This window comes from Salvelinus sp. IW2-2015, unplaced genomic scaffold (assembly GCF_002910315.2).
Source record: "Salvelinus sp. IW2-2015 unplaced genomic scaffold, ASM291031v2 Un_scaffold3706, whole genome shotgun sequence".
In the NCBI taxonomy this organism is placed as follows: Eukaryota; Metazoa; Chordata; class Actinopteri; order Salmoniformes; family Salmonidae; genus Salvelinus; species Salvelinus sp. IW2-2015.
The window spans coordinates 14116-24497 of NW_019944983.1; the positions used below are offsets into that span (position 1 = coordinate 14116).

Sequence of the window (10382 nt, forward strand, 5' to 3'; positions counted from 1 at the left end):
GACCACAGGTCGAAATAAATAATAATCACAGTAGTTGTCGAGTGCAAACAGGTCAGCACCTCAGGAGTAAATTCAAGTTGGCTTTTCATAGCCATTTCATTCAGAGATATTCTGCTTACCGCTCCTGCTGTGTCTCTAGAGAGTTGAAAAGAGCAGGTCTGGGAGCAGGTAGGAGCGTCCGGTCTAACAGGTGCAGGGTTCCATAAGCCGCAGGCAGAACAGGTTGAAACTGGAGCAGCAGCCATGGCCAGGGGACTGGGGACAGCCAGGAGTCATCATGCCAGGTAGTCCTGAGGCAGTGTCCTAGGCTCAGGTCCTCCGAGAGAGAGAAGAAAGAGAGAATTAGAAGAGAGCGTGCTTAAATTAACACAGATAAGACAGGAGAAATACTCCAGATGTACTCCAGTATAACAGACTGACCCTTAGCCCCACGGACCACAAACTACTGCCAGCATAAAACTGGAGGCTGAGACAGGAGGGTCAGGAAGACACTGTGGCCCATCCGATGAACCCCCGGACAGGGCCAACAGGCCAGGATTATAACCCCACCCACTTTGCCAAAGCACAGCCCCCACACCACTTGAGGGATATCTTCAACCACCATCTTACTATCCTGAGACAAGGCAGAGTATAGCCCACAAAGATCTCCCCCACGGCACAACCCAAGGGGGGGGCGCCAACCCAGACAGGAAGATCACGTCAGTGACTCAACCCACTCAAGTGACGCACCCCTCCTAGGGACGGCATAGAAGAGCACCAGTAAGCCAGTGACTCAGCCCCTGTAATACGGTCAGAGGCAGAGAATCCCAGTGGAGAGAAGGGAACCGGCCAGGCAGAGACAGCAAGGGCGGTCGTTGCTCCAGAGCCTTTCCGTTCACCTTCACACTCCTGGGCCAGACTACACTCCATCATAGGACCTACTGAAGAGATGAGTCTTCTGTAAAGACTTAAAGGTCGAGACCGAATKTGCGTCTCTCACATGGATAGGCAGACCATTCCATAAAAATGGAGCTCTACAGGAGAAAGCCCTGCCTCCAGCTGTTTGCTTAGAAATTCTAGGGACATTAAGGAGGCCTGCGTCTTGTGACCGTAGCGTACGTGTAGGTATGTACGGCAGGACCAACTCGGAAAGATAGGTAGGAGCAAGCCCATGTAATGCTTTGTAGGTTAGCAGTAAAACCTTAATCAGCCCTAGCCTTAACAGGAAGCGTAATATGATCAAATTTTTTGGTTCTAGTCAAGATTCTAGCAGCCGTATTTAGCACTAACTGAAGTTTATTTAGTGCTTTATCCGGGTAGCCGGAAAGTAGAGCATTGCAGTGGTCTAATCTAGAAGTGACAAAAGCATGGATTCATTTTTCTACATAATTTTTGTTAATGTTACGTAGATGGAAAAAAGCTGTCCTTGAAACAGTCTTGATATGTTCTTCAAAAGAGAGATCAGGGTCCAGAGTAACGCCGAGGTCCTTCACAGTTTTATTTGAGACGACTTTACAACCATCAAGATTAATTGTCAGATTTAACAGAAGATCTCTTTGTTTCTTGGGACCTAGAACAAGCATCTCTGTTTTGTCCGAGTTTAAAAGTAAAACATTTGATGRCATCCACTTCCTTATGAAACACAGGCTTCCAGGGAGGGCAATTTTGGGGCTTCACCATGTTTCATGGAAATGTACAGCTGTGTGTCGTCCGCATAGCAGTGAAAGTAGATCGATGGTATCAAAAGCAGCACTAAGGTCAAGGAGCCTCGGTCTGACGCCATTAAAAGGTCATTTACCACCTTCACGAGTGCAGTCTCAGTGCTATGATGGGGTCTAAAACCAGTGTGAGCGGACCAACTAATTGGGCGTCACTCTAAAGTGGGAAGGTGGAACAAACGAGTCAGGAGTAGGTTTCTTGATTGAACACAATTCTATATTGAGGGCATTTGGTCAACACAAACACTCCAACATAATCAATGAAAATCTTCTTCTCCAGATTAAACAGGAACACAATATGATTGTCTTTTAAACTATAACAAAAGTCACCGGATTGTCACCGTCTTAATGGTTCTTCATAGATAGCTCCTCTCTCTCGGTGGCCATCTTCCAGAGCTAGTTCTTCCCTCCTCTCTGCTGGTTCCATACTCTCTCTTATAGGGGAAGGAGAATATCTCATTAGTAGTGTCAGCTGTGCTCAATTGCCTCTGGTTACCTTGTCTCCCATGCCTTGTTGGGCTACCATCRGTGAGCCCAGCCTGCCCTCTGGTGGTCCTTCCACACCAGACTGAAGCATTTGGTATACATTGTTTGTCTACAGGACGGCAGTGAGTGGCTGCACAACAGCTTTTTCTAAATGTTGAGAGGAATTGGAGATTCGATTTAGGCCGATAGTTTTTTATATTTTCTGGGTCAAAGTTTGGCTTTTTCAAAAGAGGCTTTATTACTGCCACTTTTAGTGAGTTTGGTACACATCCGGTGGATAGAGAGCCGTTTATTATGTTCAACATAGGAGGGCCAAGCACATGAAGCAGCTCTTTCAGTAGTTTAGTTGGAATAGGGTCCAGTATGCAGCTTGAAGGTTTAGCGGCCATGATTATTTTTGTCATTGTGTTAAGAGATCTAGTATTAAAAACTTGAGTGTCTCCCATGATCTTAGGTCCTGGCAGTGTTGTGCAGACTCAGGATAACTGAGCTTTGGAGGAATACACAGATTTAGAGAGGAGTCTGTAATTTGCCTTCTTGTGATCATGATCTTTTTGTCAAAGAAGTTCATGAATTTATTACTGCTGTGAAAGCCATCCTCTCTTGGGGCGTTAGGGTTACTTGCTGACTTGATGTGTGTGTTCCAGGTTACAGGACCTAACCATCTGTAACCCAGAGAGGACCATCACAGTGAAGGGCAGTATGGAGGCGTGCTGTAAGGCTGAGGGGGAGGTCATGAGGAAACTGAGGGACGCCTACGAGAACGACATCGCTGCTGTTAACGTAAGGCTTCAATGTAAACACTGGCTGTCTGTCTGTCGTCTGTCAGTTGGTTAGTTGGCCTCGGACTATTCTGTATAGCCAGCACAACTCTAAACACTTCACTCCCACCCGATACCACAGCGCCTGTCTCACCCCACCCACCCGATACCAACAGCCCTGTCTCACCAAGCCCACCCTCCCCCCAGCCCTGTCTACCCACGCCCCACCCCACCACCCATACCACAGCCGCTGTCTCACCCACCCCACCCACCCACCCGATACCCAGCCCTGTCTCACCCAGCCCCACCCCACCCACCCGATACGCAGCCCTGTGTAGGAGTCTGTGCCTGGCCCGTGCAGTCATGAGGAACCAGGAGTACCGGAGAGGACTGAGCACGCACCCCTGAGGGGCCCCCGTGTTGAGGATCAGCGTGGCTGATGTGTTGTTACCTACCCTTGCCACCTGGGGGCGGCCCGTCAGGAAGTCCAGGATCCAGTTGCAGAGAGAGGTGTTTAGTCCCAGGGTCCTTAGCTTATTGATGAGCTTTYAGGGRACTATGGTCTTGAACGCTGAGCTGTAGTCAATGAARAGCATTCTCACATAGGTGTTCATTCTGTCCAGGTGTGAAAGGGCAGTGTGGAGTGCAATAGAGATTGAGTCATCTGTGGATATGTTTGTTGGGTTGGTGTGCAAATTGGAGTGGGTTTAGGGCTTCTGGGATAATGGTGTTGATGTGAGCCATGACCAGCCTTTGGGACTACTTACCAAAGTTGGTGTTATTTGGACTTAAGGTTCATGAGAATATATTTTTAAAAAGGTTTTCTAAGATGTCCAAGATAGAGGATGGACCTTATGGGTGGTGAGGTGTTCAGCATGAGGAAAAACCCCTACATAGTTTAAAGTCTATAGGTCAAACAGGGCAAAGGATATGAGGGTTTAAGTGAGACTGCTTAAAGCAGCGCCACCTATAGGCCAATCGGTGCCATTATTTTTGACCAAGTTACTCGTGGCCTCTGGTAACTTGTTTCTCTCTAATTTGGCACACAAAAACGAATCTATGCTTGTTAAATTCTAAGAATAACAGTAGGTCTCACAGTGACCTGTAATGATACATTTCCTGGCACAAGATGCATTTTGTAATTAAGATGTCATAAAATATCATCTTCAGTCATGTTTATGCCAGATCTATGACATTTACATAAAGATGTTTTAATGATAAATCATTACTGCTCAGTGTGTTTGCTAAATGATATCCAGTGTTCCAAAGCATGAAGTAGACAGGTCAGGTGAACCAGGAAGGTGTTGCTGTGAGATGGTAAAGCCATCAGACACCAGGGATACTCCACAATATGGCTTTATGAAGATGGTTCATAAGGTGGTTCATCAGGTACAGTGAAATGCTTAACTCTCTGGGAGATGAGATGAAAGATGGATCTGTCACACACACTCCTGTCTGCCTCTGTTCATCTCTTCTAGCAACAAACCAACCTTATCCCGGGGCTGAACCTGAACGCTCTGGGAATCTTCTCCACCGGTTTGTCTGTTTTACCGCCAGCAACAGGCCCCCGAGGAGCACACCCCTTCCTAGTGAGTACACTGTACACTACACACCCCTTCCTAGTGAGTACACTGTACACTACACACCCCTTCCTAGTGAGTACACTGTCCTAACCTTCTAGTGGTAACTGTACACTACACACCCCTTCCTAGTGAGTACACTGTACACTACACACCCTTCCTAGTGAGTACACTGTTCCACTACACCCTTCCTAGTGAGTACACTGTACAACCAACACCCTTCCTAGTGAGTACACTGTACACCTTCTAGTGAGTACACTGTACACCCCCTTCCTAGTGAGTACACTGTACACCCTTCTAGTGAGTTTACAACACATGTACACCCTTCCTAGTGAGTACACTGTAACCCTTTTCTGTAATCCTGTCACTTGCTAGTGAGTACACTGTACACCCTTCTAGTGAGTAATGTACACCTCTAGTGGTCACTGTACACCTTCCTAGTGAGTACACTGTTACACTCTTCCTAGTGAGTACCTGTACTCAGTAACTTACACCCTTCCTAGTGAGTACACTGTACACCCTTCCTAGTGAGTACACTGTACACCCTTTCTAGTAGTACACTGAACACCTTCTAGTGAGTAATACACCCTTCCTAGTGAGTACACTGTAACCACTTTCCTAGTGGAGTCTGTACACCTTCCTAGTGAGTCACTACACCCTTCCTGGTGAGTACACTAAACACCTTCCTAGTGAGAACACTAGTACATTACTGCCCCTTCCTAGTGAGTACACACTACTGCCCCTTCCTAGTGAGTACACATTACTGCCCCTTCCTAGTGAGTACACATTACTGCCCCTTCCTAGTGAGTACACAGTACTGCCCCTTCCTAGTGAGTACACAGTACTGCCCCTTCCTAGTGAGTACACTCCATGGCATGCTATTCTATATACAATGTGGAGGAGCATAAATCATTTTATTTTAGCAGAGACATGAATCAATCCTGAAGCAGGTAAATTGGTGTGAGTGAGAATGTCCATGCATGTACGTGAGAGATGTAATAAATGACTCAGTGCTTATTACCTGAAATATACAGGAGGAGTTGTGAAGAGATGTGTGTGTCCTCTGTACAGCCCATCTAACCCCAGTCCATCTAACCCCAGTCTGTTTGTCTCCACAGTGTCCCTCTTCGCATCTTGGTGCTTTATATGGGGTTCCACCAGCCAGTGCCATACAGTGCCAGCACTCGGTAAGTCCTCATTTCACACACATTTTAGGTCCTAATTTTATTTCTGAACAGTGACATGCAACTCCAAGATAACCTTGATTAAAATCAAGGTTATTATTATTTTGTGATTGAATATTCGTTTTTATTTATATTCGTTTTTTGTTTTTTTTCTATTTCAAATTCAGTTCAGTTTCAGTTAGTTTTCAGACTTGATTGACTAGTTTTATTAAAAACATTTATATTTAGTTATCAGCTTTAGTGTTTCGTTTTAGAAAGTAGCCTATGGGAGGCTAGGAACCATTTACTGTATGTGTTCTAGGCCTATGGTTAGTTTTTTGGGGATGTCACTTCCTGCCACTGGGTAGACATAACATCTTGGTATCGGTGTCATGATGGCGCCATCTTGAAAGAGTACATTGTATTCTTCACGAAGGGAATAAGGGACCAGCCAATGAAGTTGGAAGTCCCGCCCAGTTGACTATATCAAAATGGCTCGTATCCAATGGCGCTGCCCATGCTAAACACAGACTTCTGGACCACTAGAGGACTCCATACAACTCCAAGGCCAGGACATAGGTTTGCTTAGGTTTAAATTATAAATAAATCCTAACGTGACTTCGATTTAAAGGATAAGCAGCTAGACTGGTGCAATAAATATGGCGGGAAGTAAACTCTTGCCCATGTTTACACCAATCCAATGCTTTAACTTTAGAAGCAGATGCAAGAAGAACCAAGTACCTTTAATCTTCTGTCCTCGGTTCCAAACTGCCTCTGGAAGCAATGTCAGCACAAGAACTGTTCGTTGGAAGCTTTATGAAATGGGTTCCCATGGCCGAGCAGCCGCACACAAGCCTCAGATCGCTTGGCATTGCGCATGGTGTCGGCTGGAGTGGTGTAAAGCTCGCCACCATTGGACTCTGAAGCAGTGGAAACGCGTTCTCTGGAGTGATGAATCACGCTTCACCATCTGGCAGTCCGACAGACATCTGGGTTTGGCGGATACCAGGGGAACGCTACCTGCCCGAATGCATAGTGTCAACTGTAAAGTTTGGTGGAGGAGGAATAATGGTCTATGGCTGTTTTTCATGGTTCGTGCTAGGCCCCTTTGTTCCAGTGAAGGGAAATATTAATGCTACAGCATACAAGGACATTCTAGACGATTCTGTGCTTCCAACTTTGTGGCAACAGTTTTGGGAAGGCCCTTTCCTGTTTCAGCATGACAATGCCCCCGTGCACAAAGCGAGGTCCATACAAAAGTGGTTTGTTGAGATCTTGACTGGCCTGCACAGAGCCCTGACCTCAACCCCATAGAACACATTTGGGATCAATTGGAACGCCGACTAAGAGCCAGGCCTAATTGCCCAACATCAGTGCCTGACCTCACTAATGCTCTTGTGGCTGAATGGAAGCAAGTCCCCGCAGCAATGTTCCAACATCTAGTGGAAAGCCTTCCCAGAAGAGCGGAGGCTGTTGTAGCAGCAAAGAGGTGACCAACTCCACATTAATGCCCACAATTTTGGAAGGAGATGTTCAACGAGCAGGTGTCCACAAACATACTTTTGGTCATGTAGTGTAAGTAATATTAAAACGTGCATCACTGAGGGTTAATAAAAGCTGCAATACAACTCTTCTTCAAAATGTCAGTTCACAGCCAGGTATTTCCACAGCTCACACAGGCACTTAATGCCCTGCCAGGTTGACCGTCTGGCTAGACAGTGGTCTCAGACACAATCTTTGTTGCGAGGAAGCTATATTTCTGAAGCACTGTGGTTGAGATGCTTGCTGAATTCATTGTGCTGGCATCTTCCTGGGGTCCTGCTGCTCCACTGCTGTACTCTCTGATTTGCTGAAGTACAAAAGACTGCTTCCCTCAGTGGCTCCATCTCTGTTGAGCGAAGTGCCAGAGACACTTGGATCCATCAGGCATACTGCAGTAGGGGTTGGATCGAAGTTGACTGCCAGAGGATTCAGTATGGATGCGAAGCCCTTATTCAGTGACTTCAGGAGGACCTGTGCCAACGGTTTTGCAACAGTAGTTGACTGCAAGTCTGCCTCAAGATTGAGAAGACACGGCATCGCGTCAGACAGCTGCTGGCTTTCAGTTGGAAAGTTGGTCGGTGTGTTCTAGCTTGGTCCATTCACCAGTCAGCAAGCTGTTCTCGCTTGGCCTATTCACCGGTCAGCAAGCTGTTCTCGCTTGGCCCATTCACCGGTCAGCAAGCTGTTCTAGCTCTGCCCATTCACCGGTCAGCAAGCTGTTCTAGCTCTGCCCATTCACTTGTCAGCAAGCTCTTCTAGCTCTGCCCATTCACCGGTCAGCAAGCTGTTCTAGCTCTGCCCATTCACCGGTCAGCAAGCTGTTCTAGCTCTGCCCATTCACCGGGTCAGCAAGCTGTTCTAGCTCGGCCCATTCACCGGTCAGCAAGCTCTTCTAGCTCTGCCCATTCACCGGTCAGCAAGCTCTTCTAGCTCTGCCCATTCACCGGTCAGCAAAGCTGTTCTAGCTCTGCCCATTTCCACCGTCCAGGCAAAGGCTCTTCTAGATCTGGCCCATCACCGGTCAGCAAGCTGTTCTAGCTCTGCCCATTCACCGGTCAGCAAGCTCTTCTAGCTCTGCCCATTCACCGGTCAGCAAGCTGTTCGGTGTCACGCTCTGTGTTCTCCCTCAGATGTCTTCCCTATTAACTACTGATAGCTAGTGATGCACAAGCTAGGTCTATTTGAAACATCGGCATCTACTGGCAGCATTTGACCGCCCGATTCAGAAGCTTGAAGATAAAATGGCGCCGTACTGGATGGCCACCATTTTGCAGGCTCCGACCCAACTTTGCTAATTTGTCAGCCACCTCTTCCCTCCATTCTACTGGCTAATGTACAGTCACTTGATAATAAGATGGAGGACCACCCATGGCTATCCAACTCTATGGATTCTCCATTCCCCGGGCGGTCAGGACAGTAGAGGCGGGGAAATCAAGAGAGGGAGGGGTTTGCCTCTACATCAACTCCAACTGGTGTGCTGACTCCAGAGCGGTGGAAGTGTCGACCAATTGTTCACCCATCTTGGAATACCTGATGGTGAAATGCCGACCCTTCTACCTCCCCGAGGGAGTTTCCAGCTCTTATTGTGACTGTTGTTCCACCTCAGGACAAGAACAAGCTGACACTTAACCAACTGTACTGTAAACAAGCAAGAAAACCTTCATCCAGAGGCTGCTTTTGTGGTTGACAGCAATTTTTATTCCGTGTCACTAAGACACGTGGGGCGATAAAGTTCTAGACCACTGTTACTCTACCAACACGCAAGCATACAAGGCCATCCCTTTTCCAACATTCGGCAAATCAGATCATGACTCCGTACTCCTGCTTCCTGTTTACAAGCAGAAACTCCCAACAGGAAGTACCCATGACTCGCTCCGTTGAGAATTGGTCACCAGAATCAGAGATTATGCTACAGGACTGCTTTGTTAGCGCTGATTGGCATATGTTTCAAGACTCCGCCAATAACATTGACGAGCTAACCACCTCCGTCACCGGCTTCATCACAAAATGCATCAGCGACGTTGTCCCCACGGTGAGGGTTCGCCACATTACCAATCAAAAGCCCTGGATTAACAGAGGCACTAAAGGCTACTGCACACAGAGCTATTGTAGACAACTCTGAGGCAACGGCCGAAGACAGGAATAAGTAAAAGTCCCGCTATGTTCTCCGCGGAGTCAACGATGCCTCTCTACCAGACGAACTCAATGCACGGTTTGACAACAACATCGTTCCGGGTGTGAGGGCCGTCACCGACCCAGAGGATTGGGTTAACATTAACTCCACCATCCCAGACACCCTAGATCCACTCCAATTTGCATACCACCCCTACAGATCCATAGATGATGCAATCGCATTTGCTCTCCACACTGCCCTCTCCCACCTAGATAAGAGGAATACGTATGTGAGAATGCTGTTCATTGACTACAGCTCAGCGTTCAACGCCATTGTCCACTCGAAGCTCATCACTAAGCTCAGGACCCTGGGTCTGAACACCTCCCTCTGCAACTGGATCCTGGACTTCCTGACGAGCAAACCCCAGGTGGTAAGGGTAGGCAACATCACCTCCGCCGCGCTGACCCGCAACACTGGGGCCCCACAGGGGTGTATGCTTAGTACCCTCCTGTACTCCCTGTTCACCCAAAACTGTGTGGCCAAGCACAACTCCAGCACCATCATTAAGTTTGCTGACGACATGACGGTGGTAGGCCTGATCACCAGCGATGATGAGACAGCTTACAGGCAGGAGGTCAATGACCTGGCAGTGTGGTGCCGGAGCAACAACCTCTCCCTCAAAGTCAGTCTGAGCTGATCGGGGACTACAGGCAACCGGGGAGGCGAGCACATCCCCATCGACGGGGATGGGGTATTTTACTTTTTGGGGGGGTATTTTCTTAAAACTGCATTGTTGGTTTAGGGCTTGTAAGAAAATTGTATTCGGCGCTTGTGACAAATACAATTTGATATTATAAATATGGTACTGGAACTGACCCTGTATATAGTATGGTATTAACTGACCCTGTATATAGTGTGGTATTAACTGACCCTGTATATAGTATGGTATTAACTGACCCTGTATATAGTATGGTATTACTACCCTGTATTTATAGTATGGTATCTGAACTGGACCTGTATATAAGTAATCTCTCTCTTTT

The 10382-nt window shown here is 47.3% G+C and overlaps 1 protein-coding gene across 1 annotated transcript in view; it reads left to right on the plus strand.

Moving 5' to 3' along the window:
* The first annotated feature begins 2722 nt into the window (after window positions 1-2722).
* LOC112076363 (insulin-like growth factor 2 mRNA-binding protein 2) overlaps window positions 2723-10382 on the plus strand; it is a 17520-nt gene continuing 9860 nt past the window's right edge. Inside the window, 3 exon segments of the mRNA XM_024143167.2 lie at window positions 2723-2966; window positions 4423-4533; window positions 5643-5711. Coding sequence (XP_023998935.1) covers window positions 2886-2966; window positions 4423-4533; window positions 5643-5711 — 261 coding nt within the window. The 5' untranslated portion in view covers window positions 2723-2885.